The sequence below is a fragment of the Sycon ciliatum genome, chromosome 5 (genome assembly GCF_964019385.1).
Source record: "Sycon ciliatum chromosome 5, ocSycCili1.1, whole genome shotgun sequence".
NCBI classification, from domain to species: Eukaryota; Metazoa; Porifera; class Calcarea; order Leucosolenida; family Sycettidae; genus Sycon; species Sycon ciliatum.
Genome location: NC_088647.1, coordinates 20,895,588 through 20,923,087, shown reverse-complemented (window position 1 = coordinate 20,923,087; position 27,500 = coordinate 20,895,588). Strand labels below are relative to the sequence as shown.

Genomic DNA, 27,500 nt, shown 5'->3' with positions numbered 1-27,500 from the left:
ATAGTAAATTCCAAACGAAAAATTGTACTTATACAGTCCCCTACTGCCCTACATGTAGTACCTGCAGTAGTGACCATGATGACAGTTTCAGCCAAGTCTGTCCCTCCAGGAAATCGCGATTCCACGGATGCAATAAATTATTACGAATAATATAGTAAATTCCAAACGAAAATTTATAGTCCCCTACTGAATTGCCCTACATGTAGTACCTGCATTAGTAACCATGGTGACCATGGTGACAGTTTCAGCCAAGTGGATGCGCGCTAAGACTTAGACTAGTAAGAGTAAGAGTAAGACCAGGGAGGCGCACAAACGGGTTTACGACTCCGTGGTAAGAAGAAACCAACGACCCATTTTCGTGCTTTATTTTTTCCTAATGTTTGTATGGCATTTCCATTCATTGTGTTAGTTTTGAAGAAGAGGTTTGTGTGACTTCGGCGATACTTGGGGAATTCTGTGTTGCTCCCTACATGGGAGCTAGTGCTTTCCCTGCCGACTTGAATTCTCACCTGACTGACTCACGACTCGGGACTGCCATCCAGAGCACACGAGAAGTCCATCGAACCGTCAACCAGGTCAACTCGGCAAACCTGGAAGAAAGCACCACTCCCTGCTCAATACACAGTGTTTCGGGAAATTCACCCCTCAAAAGTTGAGCTTGAGTAGGCTGAGGAAGATTATGGCTGGAGAGCACCATAATAGTGCTCTCTACTCTAGGCAAAACATCACCAAGGTCCATAAATTAAAGTAACAGAGAAGCTCCGTTTCCAGCGCGACAAACACCTCGTGAACACCAGATAGCAGCGTGAGTCAGTGTCGACTCATGGTCCATGGAGGTGTATATTTTGCCCGTAAAAAGAGAGGCTGTGTCAGGCGACCAACGACCATGAGTCATGACACCGTACCGAGTGTAGCGCTTTCGTGACATTTGCTCGGCCTGGCCCCCAAAACTTACGTAGACTCAAAAACATTTTATAATATTATGACATTGTGATACCATGGATACAGGGGGAAGATGTGTTTGAGTACGAGTACAGACTCAGACCTGTTCAAAAATGTAGACCTACTTGCATTCATATCCACCGGGACCACCCCTACATAGTCATTCCACAGACTCAGTCTAAACTAAAGATAGCTAAACTAGGCTACGGTTAGGCTGCACTGAGTCTGTACTCAGTCTGTACTTGTACACAGACAAAAAGACCGTGGAAAGGAAGAAAACTCGCGCCACACGAAATGTTTGTGCTCCGGTGACTGAGTAGTCTAGTAGAAAGCGGCCTACCGTCGTTGAAGCGTGTGCGGCACGAAAGCTCAGTGCCAGCTCGCCATTAGAGGGAGCTACTTGGGTGATAACAATAGTTGTGCGGGATTACTGTAGCTATGAAGTGGTGGGAGATCCTAGCCTTGGAGGAGTTGCTTCCAGTCCTCCACAAACGCCTCCATTCAACTGTCATGGACATTGTAGACATTATCGTCTCGGTTCAAATGCTTGATCTTGGCAGCGTCGAGTACGCTAGAATTAACCACGACCAACTGATCCCACACGAACGAGTAACTGAGCTGCTGCGACAACTGATCATCTTGTCGGCTGAGAAGGACGCCCTCGCTGGCGATGCTCCCGATGGTCCTCCATCTAAGGAATTCACCCAGCTATGTAAAGCAATCCGTGAGGTAGGTGAAACGGACGTGGCTGAACAGCTGGAAGCGATGATACAACAATGCAAGAAAACTGGAAGCCCTGAAAAATTGGTGAAGTGTCGCTTGCTGAAGTCCAGAGTAGTAGGCTGTCTGGAAGAGTCGATAGAGGAGGTATGTGAAATGTACCACCAGGTAGCTGAACATGAACGCGTAGTATTGCTGACAGCAGAGGAAAGGAAGCAGAAATGCGTGACAAAATATCGCCAGTATTTGCAGAGCCTGTGCCGGCAGCGTTGCAGGAGATCCGATATGTCATGTGCTGCTGATGAGTTCCTGCGGGAGGATGCTCGCAAGGCATACATTTCCATGCAAGTACTGAGTCAGAGAGAAGCCCTGCGTGCTGCCAGAGCATACAAACAGAAAGGCAAGGGCAAAGTAACTGAGCTAGAAGAGGCAGCGGACGACCAGAGATCATTTCCATTGGAGAACCCGTCTCAACTTCTCACGACACCGCAGCAAAACAGAACAGCTAGGAGATCGAATGGAGCAAGTGCTACTGAAGATTCACCGGGCGAGCGTGCGGGAACGAGGGAACCATGTAAGACCATGATTATGGCAGATGCTGGTAGAGGCAAGACCATGTTGTGCAGACGGGTGATGGCAGATTTCGTATACAAGGAAAGAGACGATGCTGCCACTGCTGCAGATGATCTACGTGATCAGTTTGACTTTGTCATTCCCATCTGTGTTCAAGACGAAGACAGCCTTTCCACAACAAGTTGGAGTGATTTTCTCGGTTTTGACCAACTCGGGCTGACCAGCGTGTTAAAGGAAAAGGAGAGGGAAATCGTACTGGAGCACTTGTCGGCTAACTCCGACCGGGTACTGCTCATCATTGATGGTGTTGACGAGAGCAGTGCAGACGCTTTCCGCTACAGCTCAGCCGCACGTGCATTCATGGAGGGCGAGAAGAGCATGCTAATGGATGCTTCCGCCATCATCACCAGCCGCCCATGCCAACAGGCACACGAGATTGTACCAGACTGCGCCATGCACTATCGGCTTGGTGGATTCAGCGAGAAACAGCTGCAAGAATTTGTGACCAGTCGACTAGGAGAGGAAGACGCCATGGCATGCATGTCAGAGCTCAGTCAGCCGGCTTACAAACATTTGAAACAAGCAGTGCAGAGCACGCCACTACTGGCCACACTACTTTGTCAGCAGTACTTTCTCTCTAACAGTGTTCCTGCATGCACTACTCTGTTCTATGTACAGTACCTGTGCTCCGCCATTGCACGACTGGAGAAGAAGCGTGGTGCCACTTTCGGCAATGTGTCATTGGCACGCGCAATCCAGAGTGAGTTCTGCGGAGGACGGCTATTCGAATGTGGCGAGGAGGTAAGCCTGTACACTGTTGTTGAGTATCACCTTGAAGAGTTTGTAAGAACTGACAGACCAAGTGAACGAAATGTTGAGTCTGTTGAGATAGTGCGAGCTCTTTCTTCTTTGAACGGTCTTTGTTTAGAAGGCCTTCGTAAGCGGTCCTTCTCCTTTCCGGCGGCTGCATTGCCAGAGATTGCTGTGCGCAGGTGTCTAGAGCTTGGCTTACTCTTGGAGAACAGAGACCGGAGGTCATCTTACCGAGGACGAGTCACCATCGCTCTCCCACACATAACAATGCAAGAGTGGTGTGCTGCACGTGCATGTGCCTCGGAACTGAATTCAGTTAGCAGTGCTAGAGAATGTTTGGGAGACTTTGGCGTGGAGAAGGAGAGGTGGGAGTTCTGGAAGTTCTTTGTCGGCACAGCTAGGAGTGACGTCTTGGATGAGATATTGGTTGGAATGAAGAATTCATCGTCATTCACAGGATCCTTAGCGAAGAGGTTTCGGCTTTTCCTGATGCGATGTGTCATGGAACACTGCCTGTCAACAGGAAAATTAGGCTCAAAATCCACTTCTGTTCCCCCGCAGTCTTTTGCCAAAGAGTCTGTGAATTTATCTGGTATGACCCTTGATGACACAGACATCAAATCTGTGTGCAGTGTATTGGAGATTGTGGACAAAGGAACTGTTGATTCTCTAAATCTGGAAGGCTGCAATTTGAAAGAGCATCAAGTAGCAGAACTTGCACCACTTCTTGAAAAGGCTCGTGTTGTGGACATATCTTGCAATCCCCTGAGTGGATGTCCACTGAAGAGCGTTTCGGATCAGCTGAAGGTGTCAACAGGCGTGGAGACTCTGGTGCTGAAAAGCACTCATCTTACCAAAGCAGAGGAAGATGGAGCATCGCTGGCAGCGTGCTTCATGCATTCCTCCTTGACAGCATTGTCACTGAGATGTTGCAAACTAGACTATGTATGTTTGGCGTCATTAGCGAAGAACATTTCCTTGTGTTCAAACATCGAAGCAGTGTCACTGGGACAGTGTTCTTTGGGTTACGGGTGCGGGACAGATCTAGCACAGCTCATGACCCATTTGCCAAATCTGCAGAGTGTATTCTTGGATAAGATTGGCCTTGGTGATGATGACCTTGGAAAGGTTTTGTCAGCGCTTAGCGTCCATCGTTCAATAGCCATATGCAACTTTACCGACAATCAGCTCAGCGACACAATTGATCGTCATCTGCTACGCTTCTTTCGCAGTCGACGCTCTCAGGAACGGGCATATTGTGCTTCAATCGCTCCTGCTACTCCATCTTCACAACCAACCCAGTGTGAAATCCTGCTAAGCGGAAATCCTGGGGTTACACTAGATCTGCTTGAAAAGCTTGCTCAGTCTGGAGTCTGTGGTAACGATGCCGTGCACTTCAGGTGCTGGTCTGTCACATCCACCTCTGTCATCCGTAAAAGCGTGCCAACACTGGTCAACAAGCACGGTGGCATTCTAGTCGGCTTTGTACCGAATGAATCCATGGCTGAGCTGGGAGAATTCCTTGTGACCGACTCTACCCTGAAAGAATTGCACCTATCTTCCAACCAGCTCAACGACATTGGCGTTCATTGCATGGTGATGCATGGGCCCAGCCAATACCAGTATATCCGTTACCTGAACCTTGCTGATAATAACATACACCTGAGTGGAGCTGCTGTTCTTGTTGACGCCTTCAGAAACTCAGAACTGCAAGTTGTATCGCTGACCAGGAATCCTCTCTTCCACGGCGCTGACACAATGTCAACCGACTATGCTCTCTTCTTCTCTAGCCTGGCAGATCTCAAGCATCTGAAATGCATCACGCTGCAGAGGACAGGGGCTGATATGAGCATCGCTGCGAAGCTTTTTGACACTCTGCGACCACTGTCGATAGTCTTTCTCAACCTGGGCAAAAACCAGCTTGGAGATGATGTCACCACACTGCTAGTATCCCTGCAAGAGTGCAACAACTCCATGGAGATTATAGATCTGGAGGAGAACAGCATCACTGACAGCGGAGTGAGCGTTCTGACCAGCTGTCCAGCCGTCATGGATATGGGACGAGTGCATCTCTCAGGCAACCCCGTCGAAGAGCAAGTAGTGCCAAGGCCACTGCTATTGGCCGAACACGCCTATAGCTTTCAGCTTTTGGTAGACATTGCAGCAGAGTATGACCACTGATTCTGCACCTGGTCGTTCAGGGACAGAGCTTTATGAGTGTGGTGCAGCATGTCCCCTCAGTCTTTGGCCGGCAATGAACAGAACGTACAATTCATGTACATGTCACACAGTACACGAAAACTGGCAATGCTGTACCTAGCTGCCAGATGAAGGAGTCCCTCGCAATTAGATTAGGATAGGATTGCGAAGAAGTTGTAGCCGTTGTAACTAAGGCAACCACTGCAGCTGTGGTAGCTATGGTAGCTATGGCAATCATTGCAGCTATGGCAATCATTGCAGCTATGGCAAACATTGTACATGTATCTACATTTATAGCCATGACAGCTGGAATCCCCTGTGTGCCTACTCAATCTGTGTGGAATTTATTTAGTTACTAGTTACTATACGTGTTCTGAATCATGAAATGTGCTTGCATTGCCTTTTATACTTCCAGGTCTACAGATAAAATAGACAGTTTGCAAGTGAAAATTTATATCATTGTTTTCAACTTACTGAGCCTCTTCATACCTACATAATATATACTTGTTGTTGCATAACTTGTATTATCTTGCAGTATGTGAGTGCTGGTGTGATCGGTCATGGCCTTTTACTCTCAGTCTCTCAATCAATCAAACAAGTTCCTGTCCTTGAATGATTTCTGTTTTTTTTTGTATATAATTTTATTCTTTGGATCGTCAATTGAGATTTTCCTTTTTTTTTTAGATTTTCCTGCGCCCGATAACATCAATTCTATGAATCTGTGTTGGCATGAGTGGGTGGCTGGGCTGGTTGCAACCAACGGTGACATTACGTTAAAAATGGCGTTGTGTGTTGGGGAGGGGGGGGGGGGGGGAGGGGTGGACGGAGCGTGGGCATGCTTTTATGCTTGCTTCACATAATAAACCATGTCAAACAAATTTTTTTGGAGGAAAAAAGAGTAATCAACAGAATGAAGAGAGTGAGTAGCGCACTCAGTACAGTACAAATACCAGAAGTAAACTATGTACTCGTAAATTCACAAAAAAAGAAGAGATCAAAAGAATTGTGTTGGCGAAGCCCTGCATCTCTCAGTCGACCAAAATGGTTTCAACATACAGTTATGTACAGTAAAAGCTGTAATGGCGACCACTCAGATATGGCGACCACTCGACCATGGCGACCACTTGTCCTTGTCACGGACGCATTCACGTTCAAAACACCTCGGATAAGGCGACCACTCGCTCAACGCGACCGACGACCACCCACCCGCGACCGCGTTGCACAGTGCTAGTCATGTAAAATGTACCCATTGCATGGTGCAACAGGCATGGTAGATCTACACATCAGTGCAGGAAGTGTAGATGTACATGGTGCATGCACGGCATTTGACAGGTCTGAGGACCCCAGGCACATGAGTCGTGCTAGAGTAGCATAGGTGTGTGCACTGTGATGCACTGATCAAAATAATGTATCACATGTGGATATGGTCACGTGACCCACTGAACCTGGATAAGAAGACCACCTGGCCACGGCGACCACTTTTTCTCGTCCCTTGAGGGGTCGCCTTAGACAGGTTTCACTGTACAGGGAATTTCCTGAAAGCTACGCCATACAGTGTCTACCAACTACTTCAAAAGTATACATTGTCTAAATATCTCTGATTGACACAGTGGTGTGTGTATACTGTTACTGGACCATACACGAGGTGGATGCAGGTGGTGGGTGTGGGGGGGGGGGGCAGCCCCCCCCCCCCTACCCCTTTGGCCAGAACCCTGAGCATCGAATCCTGCTTCCGAGTCCAAGGACCTTATGGAGCAGCAACATCTTCAGATTTTCTAAAAGCTTCTAACACTTTGCTAAAATTATACTCGCTAACAGTTGCAGGGGTAGCACTGGGTGCCATACACTCCCCCCCCCCCCCCCCCACACACACACATGCACTCCATGTTAATCTATTTGCAATTGTGCACCGTAATATTATAAGGTACACAGCTGCTCACTGGCCATCACAACTTTGCCACCTCAATCCGAATTTTCACTAATTAAATTATTCCATGCTATGGCCAAGATATGACTGATCTCTTGTGAATAGTCTAATTGCTTAGGGAATAGACGAGGCTCATAGCAAAAGTTTATGACTGTGGACTATCCGCTGAATATTAGTACAGAAAAATAATTTTCAAATACATACACGTTTACTACACTGTCGCGTTCACCACCGTGATTTTCTTTCGGTGTCCAAGCATAAAATAGATTAGATATCTAATTGTAGACTTTCACCTAATTGAGATATCATGAAAAAGACAAACCTCTGCACAAAACTCTGCACAGCATTTCTGTGATGAGAACACATCTGGTAGCTTTGTTGCGTTCGTGCACCAGATGCCACTATACATCGCCAGGTTTACAACATGGAGAGAGAGAGAGAGAGAGAGAGAGAGAGAGAGAGAGAGAGAGAGAGAGAGAGAGAGAGAGAGAGAGAGAGAGAGAGAGAGAGAGAGAGAGAGAGAGAGAATTGGAGCAGAACTGGAGTCAGAGAGAAAAATCTTGTTTGCAAGTCTGGGTTTCATGTTGTTTTCCCATTCTCAGGCAACAGGGTGGTCTAAAACAAACAGCCTGAGCCTAAGAGAGCGGCAACATTGACCTGTCTTTTTCCTATACGTTTGCGAATCTGGTGCCAAGTTTTTCTCTACGTTGCGGTGGCGGAATCAGCACTCAGAGCATTGGCTGCTTCCCTCTCTCTCTCTTCCTTCAAACGCTTCTTACGTTCGACTGGGTTGATATCAATGAGCATCCGCTGCATCTTCAGCCTCGCAACTTCAAAATCCGTGGATGGCGGGTGATACTCATGTGCCTCATCAGCCTAGAGAGAAATAGCACAGAAATATGTACTCACACACAGGCACACAGACACACACAGACACACACACATACCCACACACACACACACACACACATGTGCACTCACAGGCACACACACACACATACACACACAGGCACACACACACACACACACACACACACACACACACACACACACACACACACACACACACACACATACATACACATACACACAAACACACAAGAATACAATCATACATTTCTGCTATGGACTCTGCACAGTATTGGGCAGAGTAATCTTGTTTGTTCGTTTGTTTTATTTGTTCGTGTTTATTCAACTTTGGCATACAATGACTACACACCATTGTTGGACACTGTATCTTCTCGCATTAAATGGCAGCTGGTCCCTATAACATCACAATCATGAATATTGGAAGGAAAGAAGCGAAGAAGGAAGGGAAGGGCAAGGAGGAGGTGATAAGAAACGACAAAACGGAATCTCTAAGAAAACATAAAAGCTCAGTAACCGACTGGAACTGGTCGTATGAAGGGATAGGCTGTGAGTTTGGCCAGGCTTGCCAGACCGACTGCTTGATATGGAAAAGTTAAGCACAAGCACGTATGGGCAGACATACATTTGACTCTCGGGGAAGCTAGAGTTGCACGCAAACTTCCAGTACCTTATAGTATGATAGGGACCGGCAGTTTGTTCTTGTTATTACCTGACAGATCTGACCTATCCTCATCACGGTTTCGTATTCCGAATTGTTGATAAGACCTGGCCATGCCGTGGTTCTCTGAACAGGGGCGGAAGCGCTGCTTACTCGCTTGTGCCACCGCTTACACAAGTGAGGTGTGCACGGCGCATACATGCGTGCACACCATGCACACACCGAGTCGATAACTTTCTACTGTGTTCGACTTCGCGTCGAACTTCGTAAAAATGTGACCGGAATTTTGACTGTTGGGGCTGGTGGTGTTCCTAGGGATTCGCAAAACTCGGCCTCCACCCGAGTTTCACGCGAACCATGAATTTTTTACTGTAAAACAAATTCCTTCCATTAAAACCTCAAAACTACCCAACTTCGGCAGAGTTCAAATATTTGTTGTGGTTTACAAGTTCCGGAGTTACATAAAATTAGGGGTGAAACGATTAAGGGATATTCCTTAACGGTTAATCCAAAAAATATCGATTACTTATCGATTATTATCGATTAAGCACCACTGACGACAAAACTCACCATTTTGCATCATCTACAATCAATTTTGAAACTTCAAGGAGAACAAAAATAATGGAAACATCGACCGTCGCACAGGCACAAACTGATTCTGAAGGCTACTTGTCCAGAAAAGTGAGTTCCATGAAGCAACCGGAACGAAAGTTCGCGGGTACGAGTCAGTGCGCGGTGCAGAGAAAAGAGCCGCGTGTCACACAACAGATCTAGAGTACATCAGGTAGATCTACCGGGTACGCGTGTAGTGTGTATCCAGAGCATGAGCAACTCGCTCTGCGTGCTGCACGCGTTGATTGACACATCCGTGCATGCGCGCATCGACTCGTACTCTGGTACATGTGCTGCACGCTTGCAGTAAAGTCATGTAGAGTTACACTGCACCTGCCGGATAATTCGTCGTACCAAAGTATGTCGTACGAAAATGCTGTAGCGAATAGAAAAATCGTAATCGACTAGATTTTTTCGACTAATTAATCGACTTAACCACATAATCCTTTCACCCCTACATAAAATGAATGCAACGCCAACGGCAATGTCAGATTTGACAGTACATCATTAGAGTGGTGGCAGTCAAGACACATTCTCTCCTTGGTACCGCATTGATTAAAGTTATTTTCTATTAAAAAGAAATTGCACGGGTTCGCGCACAGGGCGGGTCAAGAACCGCTTTTCCGCTTCCGTGGGACGCCACCACCCCATGATCAGGCGTCAGCTGCGGCTCCTGAACGGTGGGGGAGGATAGATCAGACCCACCAGCCAGAGGCCAAATGCCGAAATCCCATTCGCTACATCCATGTTTTCTATAGTAGAGTTCAAATACCGGAGCGTGTTCTGTCGACGTTTTGACTGTTGAGTCCGGTACCAAGATGACTGTTGGGTCCGGTACCAAGATGCTCAGAAAAATATCAGAAATGCAGCAAACAGTCAACTTGGCTAATAACGACTGCGGATATAACAACAATTCGCGAATAACGACAGAATGTCCATGCGCAGAGAAAAGTCAATTCTACCTGTAAGGTGTAATAAGACTTGGGGTATAACGACACTTTGCGAATAAGGACACTTTTCTGATGCCCGGCCAAGTGTCGTTATACGTAAAGTCGACTGTATTTTTTCAGCAAGTACGTGTAACTTTTAGAGTGACTGTCATGGAAGTGATTATCGGATTGTAAACCTAGCTTTATACTCCGCCGGTGTGCCGTACCTCGTCACTGCTCAAATTTGGACAGATGTACTTGGGCCAGCACTGCAGGTTCATGAGGCCATGTCGTGGTGCCGTACGCTCCTGACACGCTACCTTCTGGTATTGGAGAACAGCAAAAAATCGGTCGACGGCTTCCATTGTCATCGCAGCATTCTCTGTTGAGCACGTGCACGCATCCGTATAGAAACAAACCCAAAGACGAGCACACACACACACACACACACACACGGACACACACACGCATACACCCAAACACACACACACACACACACACACACACACTATTGGACGCCCATCGCCGGAGGCGATGACAGCGATGCTACAACAGAAGCCATAGCAGCTTGTTCTGGGATTGCACCATTCAACAGCTTGCAAGGCTGAAGAATTGACCGCCACTATTCAGCCTGGTCTACACCACACAGCTATGAAATAGCTTTTTCCGGCCAGTGAATCCCTACTTTTTGGTCTTTTTCTTCTTTTTCACACACACACACACACACACACACACACACACACACACACACACACACACACACACACACACACACACACACACACACACACACACGTACACACATACACACGCACACACGCACACACACTCACACACACACGTGACGCGCACACACACACACACACACACACACGCACACACACACACACACACACACACAAGAAGACACACAAACAGACACACACACACACACACAACCATGCATAGTGATCCAAATTTTCCGCAAGTAAAATTCCACGGATTGATATCCGACCACCAACACGTCACCATTGTATGCATTGCCATAGAAACATTATAATTACTGCTCTTCAGGGAACTTTAGCAACAAAGAAGAGAAGAACTGCTAACAAAGGAGTAAAGAAATCACTGACGTTGATGCTGCTATCATTGACTGCTGCGGATGTGTATTTGAGAGTTTGAGGAAGGGGAAGTGTGGATAGGCATGTCATCACCGGAATTCAAACCAGGGACTTTCCCTCTTCGGGCTAACAGCATTCTAAGTACACACGTGCATACTAGAGTAACTAGTGGTGCAGTGCTGCTCAAAGAAATCCGATCACACGAGACAAGAGCGCGTCCCGCGCCGTGCAACCCTAGACCTGCACAACAACACTGGGATTACAGGCGCATAGCACAGTCATTGGAGGTGGTCCGGCCGGAGGGAGGGGGTCCGGGGGGGGGGGGGGGGTCTCGCCTGGGAACATTTTGAAAGTAGGGTGCAAAATTCTGCATTCTGGGCACTTTTGGCATTGTGTTAAAAAAGTGGTCCGGCCGGACCGGCTGCTACGCCCCTGGATGAGAACCGGTGCAGGGCGCGTGAGAACGTGACTCTAGCGATTGCAATTCATTGAGCAGGACTGAAGTAAACAACGCTACTTCTGAGGACGGCAGTAGTTGTAGTGGATCTGGGTCCATATTTGTGTTAGAGTGTTTGACCTTTGTCTATGCATTAATCTACCCCACTGCCATTTATGTTTGACTGGTGACATCATGCATACTACGCACCTGCACCGTACGACCTTGCGGCATCATTCACACTGGCAACTCATGCTACTTGATCTATAGGTGTTATTCCAGTAATTAGTTAGTTGAAAACAGGACGAAGTTGAGTGTTGTTGTGTGTTTTAGATGACTGCGAAAGTCATTACAGTAGTAACCATGGTAACACTAATACTAATGTATTGTAGTAATCTTTAAAGGGGAAGTATACCCTAAAATCAAATTTTCACCAGTTGTAGTCTTCTGGGTGCTGAGTGGAATGGTCTTGGTCCGAGGAAGCTGCGACGCTCCCTTCCTTCTTTTTTCCCAATCGAACCCACACACTTCCACCGAAACTGGGTGACTGTGCCCTACTAGATGGGGATTTGTATGCAAAATCTCCCTAAAAGTGATATGTTGTTCTTATAAAAGCACGGATGACCGCGATTGGCCCATATGTTGTAGTCTTTTGGACGCTGAGTCGACTGGTTTTGGTCCGAAAAGGCTGCGATGCAGCGTTCCTCCTTTATTCCCAATCGAACATGGTTGAACAAGCGGTCACGTGCTCCTGGGTGCCCAAATCACCTGGTCATCGCGCCAGCAGGCGACAACTTTCACACCAAGGTTCAACTCGAGTTCAACTCGAGTGACAGGACTGCACCCAAAAAAGGTCAAACAGGCTAGTAAGTTGTACCCTGCAGGCACGGTGACCAGGTGACTGGTGTGTCACTCAATCGCAATGGGAAGGCGTCAATGCTGAAATTGCCGCAACTCACTGGAGTGACCTTTTATGCGGCCTTGATATTGATACAGCCGTTTCTAACTTCTCGTCTGTCCTCGAATCGTCTCTCTCAGTCTGCTCTTTTCACCGCGATCACCAGTCAACCACCAGAAACCGAAGCCGCCCTTCACGCCAGGATCCACCATGGATGACACCAGTGCTCAGGGCAGGCATTAAGAGAAAGCATGACCTCTACAGCATCTATAAAAAATACCCTACCCCGTCCAATGCAACGCAGTACAAACGTCAGCGGAATATAGCAAAAACGTTATCACGTGTAGCCCATAAAGAATACATCCAGTCCATTACTACTTCTCTCACCGACAGCCAGCGTCCATCACTTCACTCATTTATAAGAACTCTTCGTAAATCAGCATCGTCATTGGGCTCTAGTCCAACAGCAATCACACGGTCTGACCAAAGTTCCGCCACTGCGCCTCTTGATATTGCGGATGCTCTGAATGAGCAGTTTACCAGCTTCTGCGTTATGGAAAGACCTGAATGGTTAGTTCCTCCTATCCACCAAATACCTGTAGAGTCAACGTTTACATCGCTGACGATTTCATCCCGTACTGTCACCAGATACATACGCAGTCTCCCCAATAAGAAGTCTCCTGGTTACGATGGTATACCAAACGAAATCCTGAAACACCTCCAAGACAGCCTAGCATATCCGTTATCGCTGCTCTTTAACATCTCTCTGTCGTCTGGAATCTTTCCCTCCGCATGGAAATACGCATTAGTGGTCCCAATTTATAAGCGCAAAGGCTGCCGGTCGGATGCAACGAACTACAGACCCATCCCCCTACTGTGCTGTATTTCAAAGCTGTTTGAGCGCATTGTGTACGATCAGCTATATCGACACTTGTCCCCGTACTTGCATACCATGCAGTCTGGTTTCCGGCGAGGGGACTCCACAGCTCTGCACCTAGTCCACCTAATCCAAAACATCATGCAGTCCCGACATTTGAAAGAACATACTGGCACGTGCTTCTTTGACCTGGCGAAAGCCTTTGACACTGTTTGGCATAGAGGCCTGATTGCCAAGTTGGGTGCCTATGGCATTGGTGGCAACCTGCTTTGTTTCTTTGAAAGCTACCTAACTGACAGGTTACAGGCTGTACGCGTCGGCAACACCATCTCGTCTCCCCAGGCAATTAATTCTGGTGTGCCACAGGGGTCAATCCTGGGGCCACTATTCTTTTTAGTCTACGTCAATGATCTACCGATGTCTGTCCCTAATGTTTCACTGTTCGCCGATGACACCACAGTTTCCGCTTCAAGTAGTTGCAAGCAATTGCTAGTCAATGACCGCCAGAAAAAAGATAAACTCCACCATTTCTTGGATGTCGACTTGGAAGCTGAGACCGAACACTAGTAAGACCAAAGTGATGTTCTTCTGTAGCGGTGCTAGTGATCAGTTCTGTAATGTGTCTTTATCATGTCCTGGCAGCTCATCGACCATAGAAATTGTCCATGAACATTAGCACCTTGGTATAATTATTGACGACTGTCTAACATGGGCTCCTCATGTAGACTATATTTGCAAGAAAACTACTTCCTCCGCGTCATTAAAATTGTCGCTTCGCGTATCGCAATATTTGTGACTTGGCTCGTCTTAGTCAGACTTTCGGAATCGTTGTTTTCTGTATTTGAACACTGGTGTGACCCTTCCTGCGCAATGTCTACTTGTCACTGAAGCCGTGGTGGTGTCGAACTTTGTCGGAGCTCTCTTGCGCACCAAGCGGATTCATCGCGCTCCGCACTATTCCGCCCCAGAGCGCATTTCGTTTTCTGGAGTTCGTGCCGTCCCACATCGTTCGCCTGGGCATTTGGCAAGACTGCAAGCTCGGGTATAAAAATGCTGGTATCTCTCCTGAATACGAATTGCTGAAGTTGGCGATGGCAAGAACAAAGTGGTCTCAAATTCCTAAAATGCGCTACTTGTGGCGCATGTTGCTGCGAAGGTAGCAGGTCTGAAAACACCAACAAAATCAGCGAAGCGCTTGCCAAGGAAAGAAGGTGCGGAACTGCTTACCCTGTCCCGCTGGAAGGTCGTTACAGTGTACTTGAAAAATTCTAGCTTGCCTTCAGGGCCTGGCACCTGGAGGCATCGATCGCCTGAAAACGAAGTTTCTTGACCAGAATTTGAACGCGCGTCTTGTTCAGCGTATTGTTGAGTGCTGAAGGGTCTGCCTCAAACTCTGATGAAGACGTCGACCTTAGCTGCAAGTGCAGCGAAGCGGGGGGGGGGGGGGTCACAAACTAAAGCTTGGCCGGTCGACAATGCTCTGCCTCAATTTCTAGCTGATTTCTGCGCCCTTCGAGTGGACAACATAATTTTCGAAAAATCGCTCTGGGAAGCGACAATTTTAATGACGCGGAGGAAGTAGTAGTGTTCTCGGCATACTATATCCTCATCGTTCTCATTTGCCAAATACATGTCGTTCTATGTTTTATCGCTCGTATCTATTACCTATTTTCCAGTATGCATGCCAGTCTTGGTGTAGTCTAAGTCAACATCTTGTGAACAAACTTGAAATCCAACATAAATCTCTTCTTAAAATATTGTTTAACAAGCAGCGTTTATTTCCTAGTCTTGAGCTCTATTGTATCAGCAATACTCAGCCACTGCAAGATAATCGCAAACAGCAGCTTTGCGTTTTGATCCACAGAATTCGCCTAGGTAAAATTCCCATTCATCTCTCCGTATTCAATTGGTTTTCTCTGTCCCGGTCCACTCGTAATAGTCTCTCACTTCCCCGTGCTAATTCAGCCGCATTTACCAACTCTCCTCTGTTTTTGTCCTACAGCCTTTGGCTGCAACTTCCCCAGCATGTTAAGACATCAAAATGTCTTTCCAGCTTTAAAAATGCACTCCGATCGCATAATGTAGTACGATAGGATCTCATTGCTGGATTCTTGTCTATCCTTCTTTCTTCTCTTTTTCTATATTCCTTTCTTTTCTTTTCTTGCCGTGGTTGGCTATCACCCCTCTCTCGCACTTTGCGTGCCAATTGGTCATGAACCACGAGTTGAGTGAAATAAATAAATAAATAAATAGTAGCGTATTTTACGTAGTGTAAGATGCACCTTAAACAACAGGAATTCACCCAGAAAATGTCGGTGCTGCTTATACTACGATGATCAAAATAACGGTGATAAATGGGGTAGACATCTGTATTTCATGACAAAAAAATGTGGGTGCGGTTTATACTCGTACTCCAATGCGGCTTTATACTTCGGAAAATGGGTATGGATTATACTCCAGTGCGGCTTATACTCCGCAAAATACATTAGCCATTTTGGCATTGATAATTTAGCTGTGACGAGTCCTCGTACTGGCAATATTTTAGAGTTCCCTCACTTAGACCCATTTAAGGGACTTTCCCTGGTGAGTAGGTCTGAAAGGTGTCTACCGCTGGCAGCAGTATTTCAGTTTTGTACGGGGAGCTTTCATGTATGAAACAAATGGCTTAGAGAAGATACTGCCGCCTGTTGTCTTCACGAATAGGAGCAGAGCATTGCACAATACAATCATGCTCAGTTCATGGTGATATTGTAGAGCTACAGCCTACAAGTATCCGACTATGATGACATCACCATTACATCATTGTGACATAAGCATGACATCACCGTGCCCTTACGGGTGAGGTCCAGAGACGCCAGCGTCAGGTTGCCCATGCACCACTGCTTGCTTATGCAAACATCATGGCCTGACCATTACATCACCATTACATCATCATGACTCATAGCATGACGTCACCGCACCCTTACCGGTGAGGTCTAGAGATACCAGTGTCAGGTTGCCCATGCACCACTGCTTGCCATCTTGCGCAGCCACGTCGTCCAGCAGTGCGTTATACGGCTCGCCATCCTCGCCTGACTGCAGGACAGAAGCAGAAACGATCTGAGCCCTGTTGCGATAATGATGTAAAGGGCTGGTCACTTTTAAAGCGCGAATGATATCCTAGTTGTCACAAGGCATTAAGGGGGGGGGGGTAATGAAGCATGAAGCAACGTGGGGAAGGTCTGTTTCGAGTCGGAAAGTGACAGAAATTGCCAGCTTACTTCCATTTGAGGCAAGCAGGCCACGGCCTAGATTGCTCCACTGCGTAATGCATCGAGCACGGATCACGTTAACTTTTAAACCCAGGGCCAAAGCGCAACTCGGCCACATTATGTACCGTGCAATAATCTTGTCTCATCTTCTGAGTGCAATGACGTGGTGTTTCACTGGCATTCCATAGAATGGGAAGATCTCACAGAAAATGAGAGGAGGGAAAAGAAGTGAGCAACAGCTAAATCCCCCACAGCCAAAACTGTAAATAAAAAAGAAGAAAACAGGAGGCCAATGGCGGTCCACTACATGTAAAGTGCATCACGTGCTCATAATAGGGAGGTTTCGCTCTACGTAATTACGTATGAAAATCCGTATGTCGTATGCGCCGGGGAGCGAGGGCAGCTTTCATACGTAAATCTCTCTACGGAATTCCGTAGGAAAGCTCTTTCCTCCGTTGGGTCCTCCGTAGGACTTTTTGAAATATTTTTTCGCAGTTTCCGCATTTGTCCATGGCAACGTTCAAGCCGCGCGAAACACAAGGTACACACACCGTATACCACGTGCAAAATAAGATGGAAACGCGGTTTCGGTTCATGGTGCATGCGGTGGGCGCATGCAGCCAACGCGTCTCCAAAGCAACAACGCATGTTTAGCAGTCGTGGATAAATCACGTAGAGCGAAACCCAGCAGCTCTGATTTTTACGTATGAAAATACCGTGCAGTTCCTACGTTACTTTCATACGTAATTCCGTAGAGCGAAACCTCCCTACTATGCACATTCACACGGCTAGACGAAGCCGATTGGAGCAATGCCATCACAATGAATGACACAATGAAGAGCACAGGGAAATTGCACTACACGATGCAATGCATATCGGCATGTACGAGATTCCTGTTCTTGGTTCCCAAAACCCAAAGCAAACAAAAACAAGAGTGCGTTTGCATACCTTTCTTCCCTCCTTGCCGCTGAGCGAAACACCACTCTCGCTCATACTGGACTTCATTCTTGTTTTCTGAAGGCGAGATTGGTCACCTGCGGCATACAAACAATGGCAGAAAAACTTGTCAAGGCGACCACTCTGGTATGGCAACCACCTTGTCGAAAGATTAGAATTCCCAATCTCTCGATTTATCAACACAGGTCACAAGTCCGATCTCACCTCTACAGGTGGCACACATCATAGGACAAAGGAGTCTGTAGTAATCTGGTAATCGCTCTTTCCAGAATAATACTAGAGAACAACAAAAACTGAAAGCCACTCGTGTCCAAGAAACGCAGCATAACCCACCACCGTGGGAGAAGCAAAACACATTCGCAAAAGCGCGCCAAACTGTGCTGCATGCACGTGCCTTGACAAGTACATGTACAGTCATGCATACGTGGGCCAAAACAAGTCATACAAAGCACGGGAACGTGGGCATGGAACTAGCGTTTTGTACTGAAACAAGAACAGGCACAAACATGATACAAATCGCGCGACAAGGTCGCCGCGACACTCCAGCCGACCGGGAATGTACACCGGGAGGTAACTTATAGAGCATAAGCAATGCAGATACACACGCACACACACAGCAAGCAGTTAAACAGGCATACAGAGAGTTTTATGTGCTTGTGAGGTCACTGCCAATTGGACCAAGCACCACCTAATCCTCACACTCTGACACGGTCAAACTTATCAGGCGTGTGGGATGTGTACGTGCAGCAACGATACAGCTGTCCACTTTGCAATATTCTGCCGGGCCTTGTCAGCTGCCGCACGAGTTGGTCGCTGGGGGTTGTCAGATGCTGGTGCAGTAACTGGCACCTCACTTGCAGTTTCCGGGAGTTCCGTTGGGACTTGGCGACACTCAAGGCCGTACAATTTGCATACTGGTCGATTGACCTCCTTGCCTGTGCTGGTTATAATGCGGGCAGCCCGGACGGCGCCGTCGGTCTGGCTCTTCTCTAGTGCGACAACACGGGCCAGCTTCCACATGCATCTTGGAGCCGTCTCTTCGTCAACGAGGACAACTTCGCCCACACTAGGTTCCGGTGAGGGTTTGGGGCAATGTTGCCGTTTGGACGTGTGAGCCATCCGCTCTTGGAGCACTTGGAGGTAGTCTGTTCGCCACAAGCTCCAGAACAGTTCGCTTTGGGTCTGCCTGTGACGCCACTCGGTGAGCAGGGATAATGCCGGGTCGGTACTTGGAGGTGTATACTCGGGGTCATCCAGCGCAGTTGAAAGTGGCAGAGCAGCTGGACGACTTCCAAGGAGGAAGTGAGCAGGAGTCAGTATCTCGACATCCCTGCCCTCGTAGTCGGCGGTGACGGAGGTAAGGGGTCTGCTGTTGACTGCCGCTTCGGCTTCAGCTAGAAGAGTGGCGAGCTGATCAAGACGGAGGTGCTGACGCCCCAGTGCCTTCCGTAGGCTCCGCTTCACTAGCCCCACCATTCTTTCGTACACTCCTCCCTGCCAAGGTGCGAAGGCGGTTGTGAATTTCCAGGTGATACCCTGGCTGGTGAAGTAGTTGGCAACACCAGGGTCCGTGGCGACTGTGCTCCACAGCTGGTCGAGCACACCACTGGCTGCTTTGAATTGCGATGCGTTGTCTGAATACAACAGGCGGGGTACCCCTCTCCTGGCCACGAATCTCCGGAAACAGGCAATGAACTGAAGCGCTGTCATATCAATGACCCACTCGAGATGCACAGCACGTACCGCAAGACATGTCAAGAGGCAAACCCAGACCTTGGATGTTGTAGTGCCATCGGCTTGCTTCACCAGTATCGGACCAAAATAATCGAGGCCAACATACTCGAATGGGGCTGCTGGAACCACTCGTTCCTTCGGTAGGGCTGGAGGGGACGGCAGCTTGTACGGTGGTCCTTCATGCCTGCGGCAAACGGTGCAATTTCGGAGGATGGAACGAACCGCTCGGCGGCCCTGCGGCACCCAGAAGTTGAGTCGCAAATGGGCTAGCGTATGGGCTGTGCCGGCATGCAAGAGGCGGCAGTGAACGTCAGTAATGACGAGTCGGGTAAGCCGGTGAGTAGCTGGTAAGAGAGCCAGGGCCGGATGACCAGCCAATGCAAGTCGCCCATGACACTGTAGTAGGCCGTGATCATCAATGGCGACGCCAAGTTGTCCGCGGATGGGGCAATGGTTGTTGGTTGCGAAGCTCTGGAACACATCAGCAAAGCATTCAAGCTGAGCCATCCGAATGAGTACAGCTAGAATGAGACGCCGAGAGGCCGCATTGAGATGCGAAGATGAGGCTAGAGCGGTCAGCAATGAACAGAGGAGGGGGTGAGTGGTTCGTAGGCGAGACTGACTGACCGGCAACAAACGGGACCAGAGCCGCTGCTGGATGAAGTTACAGACGTAGAAGCTGATGCGAATAAGTCGCTCTAGCGATGACACCCGGTCACAGATAGTGGTGGCGATGGCAGGCCGTGACTGGGGGAATGCTGTGGCGATTAGCGTGGCACCATGCAACACCTTCGGTCCACGAACCTCAGTAGCAGCAAGTTCCATAACGTCAGGTGTGACGACTAGTTTCTGTGGCCACTGGGAAGGCTCCTGAAGAAGCCAGCGTGGACCCTTCCACCAGAGTGTGCTAGCTGTGAGTTGCTCCATTGTCTGAGGGCGTGTCGCCAAGTCGGCTGGGTTATCCAAGGTTGGTACATAGCAGTACGAGATTGACGTGTGGGAGCGCAACACCCTAATTCGGTTCTGGACAAAGGTTGACAGGTCACGTCGGGAGGCCAGCCAGTGGAGAACACACTTGGAGTCCGTCCATAACGTTGTGGACGAGATCGGCAGATGAAGTTGGTCATGGAGAAATCGGGATAGTCGAGCACCGATTGTCACACCAAGTAACTCCAGACGCGGGATGGTCAACGAAGCAGTGCCGCCTGCATCGAGTTTGGGCATCGGAGCCAAGCGCAACTTGCTGTAGATGAGTCCGCTGTGATGCACCTCACCAACGGAGATCCGTAAATACGCAACAGCAGCATATACCTCGGCTGATGCGTCTGTGAAGATGTGTAGTTGAACATCTGTCGCGGTGGCAACCGGACCACAGAGTCGAGGGACAGGTAGTGACGTAGCGGTTGACATCATAGTCGAGATAGCTGCCCACCTGTCGGCCAGATGTGCTGGTAGCGGCGAGTCCCAATCGAGCTGAACTTGCCATAATTCTCTCAGGAGGAGTCGGGCCTGAAGAGTGATGGGTAGTAGCAGGCCAAGCGGGTCATACAGGCTAGAGAGACCGCTCAGGATAGTGCGCTTGGTGACAGGCTGAGACGGACACCGCAGCATCTTACTCTCTGGGATGGTAAGAACATCGGCATGTGTATCCCAGAGGAGACCGAGAACCTTGGTGCGACGGGAGGTGAGAAGATCATCTTCAGGGAGAGCGGCACGAACCACGGCCGAGCTGCTGGTCCATTCACGTAAGTTCATTGACGCCTCGGCAAAGATACTCTTGGCCTGGTCGTGGACGGGCAATGCTTCTTCATCGGTCCGGACGCCAATGACAACGTTGTCGACGTAGATATTCCTGGCAATCGTTTCAGACAATGGCGACGGGTGGCGCTGTAGGTGATGGCGGATTGTGGCTTCCAATAGAAATGGGCTAGCAATTACACCAAAGGGCATTCTGCAGAACCGGTAAACCGCAAGGTTGTCCTTGGTCAGGTGAGGATTCGTAGCATCCCTGAGCCAGAGAAAACGTGTCACATCGCGGTCTTCCTTCCGGATACGCAGTTGAAGAAACGCCTTCTCGATGTCAGCAACAATGGCAACATTGTAGCACCGAAAGCGCAGGAGCATACCACAGAGGTTGGGCAGACGGATAGGGCCCCGGTGCATGCATTCGTTCAGGCTTTTCGACTGCTTCGTTGTCTTCGCCGAGGCATCGTAGACAATGCGTAGCTTCGTGGTCTGTTTCGACGGCGTTATAATTGGCTGATGGGGCAAATAGTGCTGTGGCGTGCCCGTAGGCGGTGGGTTCGCGACAGGCTCGATGATCCCCAGGTCAACTTGCGATTGGATGACCTTGTCGTACTGCTGTCGGAGGTCGGAATCATTGGCTAAGCGACGGCACAACGTAGACAACCGGCCAAATGCGAGGCCATAGTTGGTTGGCAGGTCAGGTGGTTCCGATTTCCATGGCCAGGCCACTTCGTACCGGCCACCAGTGAACTGGATGTGGTCCTGGAAATGGCGGAGCGCCAGGTCATCAGCAGTGACGTCGGGGCAGTCGTGGATGCCAATCCGATCCAAATTCCACATCTCGGTCAGATTGGGTGTGAGTGTCGACCGCGGCGTGGAATCCATTACTTGGAGCTGATGGGAGGCAAGGCGTACAGCGGTGTGACACAGCAGTGTGGATGTTTGGCTGGAGTCATCATGTGACGGAGCACAGCAGCCAGTAAGGATGTAACCCAGACGCGATGGGAGGAGCAACAGACCCGACGGCAACACGATCCGGTCCTGTTGAATAATGCTCCAGAAGTAATCCGTGCCGATTAACAGGTCAACGGATGCCTTCTCAGATGTGTCTGGAAGGTTGTCAGCCAGACTAGAAGATAGCGACTGCAGGAACTGTCGGTCTTGATCAGGAATTGCACTGCGATGGACAGGGTCGGTGATTTTTGGCAGAACATGGGCTGTCAGAGGGAGCAGGGAGCCATCTTGCAGTGCCAGCTCGAAGTCGACAACATTGGCCTGTAGTCGCTGCGGCCCACTACTGGCAAATGTGGACACGTGCAGATACTCCGTACACCGAACAGGAAGTCCAAGTGACTCCGCGGCGGAACTTGTGAGAAAGGTACGTTGACTGCCGCTGTCAAGAAGTACACGAGCGGAAAGTGATTGCCCGCCATTGTGGAGTGTCACCTTGGCCGTCTGCAGGTAGACGTTAGCAGTAGAGACACCGTGACCGGAAGCTACAGTGGTGGGGCTTCCCGGAGGATCTGAAGCGTGCTCTGGCTGCTGACTACCGAGGGGAGGGTTGTGGATAGCAGCTTGAGTGGTATGCTGGCTAGCGAACAGTGTTGGACAAATAGACGCGTGGTGGCGGTTGGTGATCTGACAGTGGCGGCATGTCCGTGCCCGAGTGCAAGCAGCAGCTTGATGACCCTTGCCAAGACACCGGAAGCAGCGTTGTGTCTTGAGAAGCTGGGCCTTGCGGGTTTGCTCTGTGCCGTACGCCAGACAGTCATCATGACCGTGGTTACCACCGCAGTAGACGCAGGGTGAGCGAAATCCAGAGGGCTTTTGTGATGCACTTGAGTGACGCAGCTGTGAAGGGGCCGGCGAGGTTGTTTGCTGTTGCGCTGCTGACACCAATAGAGCACTTCCGCTAGCAACATGATCAGATACAGCGGTCATCGGGTGGTCGGAAAAGCTGGAGCGTTGTTGGGCACGCTCATGCAGGGTGACGTACCGTTTGAGAGCCTGCATCAGTGTCTTGACGTCCCACACCATTGAGGCTTCAGAAAGAGGACGCCACTCCTCCAGCTTGGTGGTCACCTCGAGGGGGAACTTCGACAGGATCTGCTGGCTGACCAGGTTCTGACCACGGAGGGTTTCGCCCTGTGCTTCCAGCTGTCTGAGGAGGTTGTGAACGGTCTCCTGCGTGACCTTGATAGACGCCAATTGGGAGGACGATGGAGGGAGTTGTTGCAGGTGTCGGTAGAGCTTGGTGACGATGACCTCCGGCTTCCCATACTCCTCCCTCAGGGCTTGCAGGGCGATGGGATAGTTGTCGTTCGTGACCGCTAAGCCTGCAATCAAGCGGTTCGGTGGACCGCTTAACGCTGTGCGCAGATATGTGAACTTGGACACATCCGGAAGTGGCTGGGCGTCTACAGACGCAGAAAACATGTCCCAGAATGCGGGCCAGGAAAGTGTGTCACCACTGAAGGTGGGCACGGTCAGCTTCGGCAAGTGAATTGCTGTCACTGCTGGTTTGGCAGATGGTGGAGGAGGAGTGGCACTCGTGGCGGCACTACCCCCAGTTCGCACTGAGGTACCAGGCACCCTGGAAGAGGGTGATCGCTTCGGTTTACGAGATGTCCCGCCAGAAGACCGAGTGCCGGCGGAACTGGAACTGGACCAGTCGGAGTCACTGTCTGTATCTGATACGGGATCGGGTGTCATGGGAATGCGGAAGCGAACATTCGGAGACGGGACGACTGGAGTGGCTGGAGAGCCAGTAGCATGGACAGGACTAACAGCAGTCACAGGAGAGCTCGCAGGAGCGGAAGGTGGACCCTTGGAGTGGACCACCACTGCTGATGGGCTGAATGATTCGCTGGGCAAGGCAGCGGCTGGGGACGTCGTGGGGGAGGGTTGTGGGGCACTGGATCGACTCGAGTTGGCGATTGCCTCCAGTTCCGCATCTGCTGTGGCGAGTCCGGACGGGTTCTCCCTCTGTAGAACGGTACGTGCGTCCCTCAGGACTTCCAGGTCATCGTCGAACTCGAACTCCCACTTGTCGAGTTGCTCCAGGCGGTCCTCAACATCCGAGGAAGTCGCCTGTTCGGTCAGATCGCGGATTCTAGCCTGTGTGGCATTGATTTCAGCTGCAAGGCGTTCAGCCTGCTGCCAATCTCGTAGCAGGTAGTGTGGTGATGGAGCGTCTTTGGCAAGCTCCCGGGTTAAATTGTGGCGAAGGCGTGTGAGTCGTCGCTTCGTGTTTGCCCTACACTTTACGAGCTGGGCGATAGTCTCCATCACTCTGGTCGGAATTTACTAAATAAACTGAGGAAAATCTCTGGTCACTAAAGCACCATGTCGAAAGATTAGAATTCCCAATCTCTCGATTTATCAACACAGGTCACAAGTCCGATCTCACCTCTACAGGTGGCACACATCATAGGACAAAGGAGTCTGTAGTAATCTGGTAATCGCTCTTTCCAGAATAATACTAGAGAACAACAAAAACTGAAAGCCACTCGTGTCCAAGAAACGCAGCATAACCCACCACCGTGGGAGAAGCAAAACACATTCGCAAAAGCGCGCCAAACTGTGCTGCATGCACGTGCCTTGACAAGTACATGTACAGTCATGCATACGTGGGCCAAAACAAGTCATACAAAGCACGGGAACGTGGGCATGGAACTAGCGTTTTGTACTGAAACAAGAACAGGCACAAACATGATACAAATCGCGCGACAAGGTCGCCGCGACACACCTACTCTATGATTGAGATACGAGAGGTACCTGGTTCAAGTCCTGCCTGGGAGCGGTTTTTCCAGCCGTGCTGCTACCCACAGTCGACTGAGAACTTGTGGCCAGGCACAAGGGGTACATGGATGCAGCTAATGGGGTCGTTTTCGGCACTTGTGCCAGTGGTTGTGAGACTTATCCACTCACCCCCACCGTTATGCGCTGCATCTGCCGCTAGGGTTTATCGGGTGTTAGCGGCCGTCGTGAGTTCCCTTCGGGAACGGACACGATAATTTATTTTTTTATAATTTTTGTACTCCTTCTTTTTCTCAGCTTTCCCCTCCATAGCTGGTTAAAAACACCCACATCACATGTTTATTGGCATTACGTCATTGTGATTGAGGAATAATAATAATAACATATTGGATGATGGCTACACCGTGACTCAGTGCTTAGAGCATCGCTGGCCTCGAGCGAAGGTCCCCGGTTCGACTTCTGGTGGTGACAGTCAATTTTTTCTTCAGATTTTTTTCCCTTTTCCATTCCCTCAGCCAGTGAATATGGAATAACAATACATGCACCATACTTGTAAAAGGGATGTTAAGGGATGTTACTTCCAGCAAACGACATTGGATACGGAGGCCACCTGTCTACGGGACAACATTTGAAGGTCCATCCTACGTTGTAGAGCGGTCGGGGTGGTCAGGTGTCACGGTGAACTCTTTCTGTGGCTTTCATACACATGTACAAGTGCTTAGAGTTGTCTAACTTGTCCGAAGTTGCCCTTGTCATATGGTACCAGGTCTTGCTCTGCAATGAGCCACGCAAACGTACACAAACACTGCATTTTCCGGAGTATAAGCTGCACCCAGATTTTCTTGCCACGCTATACAGACATCCACCATGTTTATGACGGTGAATTTGACCATCATAGAATAATTGCACTGATGTTTTGGGGTGAATTATTGGTGTTTAACGAGCGGCTCGTACTCTGCAAAATACGGTACTTGTGCCTGAGTGACACCTGCCCAGGAACTAGCATACCCACATGGGAGATGCATACTACAGTCGTTCCTCTCTAATCCGCCACCTTTTGCTACGGCATTTTCTGCTGGATAAACAAGGGTGCTGGATTATCAAATCCTGCCCTCCAACCCGGCCCACATGTTATCATACATGTTTGTGTCGTACGTCAAAACGTAGGGATTTTCTGTGTCGAACCAAGTACTTTGTGGAATGCATGTCTATAACATACACTTGGGAATATCTTATGCACTAGCATAGGATATTCCCAAGTGCATGTTACATGTGTTGTGTATGTTACAATGGTCCCTGACAGTCTGCTATGTACAACTGCTGGATTAGAAAACCGAATTATGTACAGTTTGAGTGATTTGTTGCAGAAAATCGCTGCTGGAGGCGGAATTCAAGTGCCGGATTAAAGCGTAGAAAATGAACTGAAAAAATCCGTTTTGCCAGAAAGTGTGCTGGTTTGCAAGGGTGCTGGATAAACAAGTGCCGGATTAGAGAGGGACGACTGTATACGCTTTTACTATTGTCATGTCCTATCTCAATCTCAAATTCTCCCCATTATCGTTTGCAAATCCGGTGTTTCCCTCTTGGATACACATGTTATTTCCTCCCATGTATCGGCGCACATGAGTAACGATGAATCCGAGACCTTTGGTCGGAGGAGTTACTTTTGCCCCGCCCCCACTTCCATCCAATATGCCACCGCCCCCGCTGTGCAGCATCTGATGGTTCTGTGGTATTCAGTAAAAAATAGAAAATAAAAATACTCCTAACCCTGTTGTCCTGCAACGAGATTACAAGCAGTTGCCCACCTTTTTTGCCTTTCTCTTCCTCCTTCTTTTTCGCTACTGCCGTCTTGCCACCATCTTGGCCCTGGGTCAATACACAGAGACACAGCCAGTCTATCTGAACATCACAGGTAGGAAAGTCAACTTACATAGTGACATGTAATAGTGTATGAGTACTGCCGGCCCATAAGTTGTGACCCCCCCCCCCACCACCTACATCTACATCTACACCTGCATGTACCGTAAAGTCTGCTGCAAACGATCATGTCAGAGCAAACGCCCACCCGATGGGCCCAGCTGGTCAGTACTATTTTCGTCATTTTCAGGTCAACAAAGTTGTAGAAAAGAGGGCAACATCAAGGTTGAATGTGTACAAGATCGATTATAATCATTATGGACACAAGAGGCTATTACGAATTAGTGGGAGCGACTTCGGCATTGATTTGTTAGGAAAGGGTTCGCTCCCCACACTGCAGCTTGCGCGAAAAAGCGAAAAAAAAAAGAAGAAAAAAAAGAAGAAAAAGAAAAAACGAAAGCGCAGGCTCCAGTATGGGGAGCAAACCCTTTCCTAAGAAGAGACTATCATTATAATCATTATGGCCCCTTACAGGCCATGGCCTTAGGTGGCTGGCTGTGCTGCTAACCTTTTTGCCCTGTTTCCCAGCCAATACACTTTGCCTGCTCTCACGGCCACCGAGGGTGGGACTCTTGCTCT

The 27,500-nt window shown here is 49.1% G+C and overlaps 1 protein-coding gene across 8 annotated transcripts in view; it reads right to left on the bottom strand.

Annotated features, from left to right (window-relative positions):
- The window catches only part of LOC135817997 (leucine-rich repeat-containing protein 71-like), an 85,603-nt gene that overhangs the window by 44,443 nt on the left and 13,660 nt on the right, over positions 1-27,500 (bottom strand). For 2 of the 8 annotated variants that reach the window (XM_065331304.1, XM_065331303.1), the window contains exons 12-15: positions 27,430-27,500; positions 26,810-26,870; positions 17,754-17,839; positions 16,521-16,653 (exon numbers count right to left, since the gene is read on the bottom strand). The exon at positions 27,430-27,500 is cut by the window's right edge and continues 14 nt beyond it. The exons of 1 other annotated variant lie outside the window; for it this stretch is intronic. In XM_065331304.1, coding sequence (XP_065187376.1) covers positions 16,521-16,653; positions 17,754-17,839; positions 26,810-26,870; positions 27,430-27,500 — 351 coding nt within the window. Of the gene's footprint in view, positions 1-7,702; positions 8,051-10,470; positions 10,626-16,520; positions 16,654-17,753; positions 17,840-26,809; positions 26,871-27,429 lie in introns of those variants that run through there. 5 more of the 8 variants (XM_065331305.1, XM_065331308.1, XM_065331302.1 and 2 more) reach the window with 4 other exon arrangements.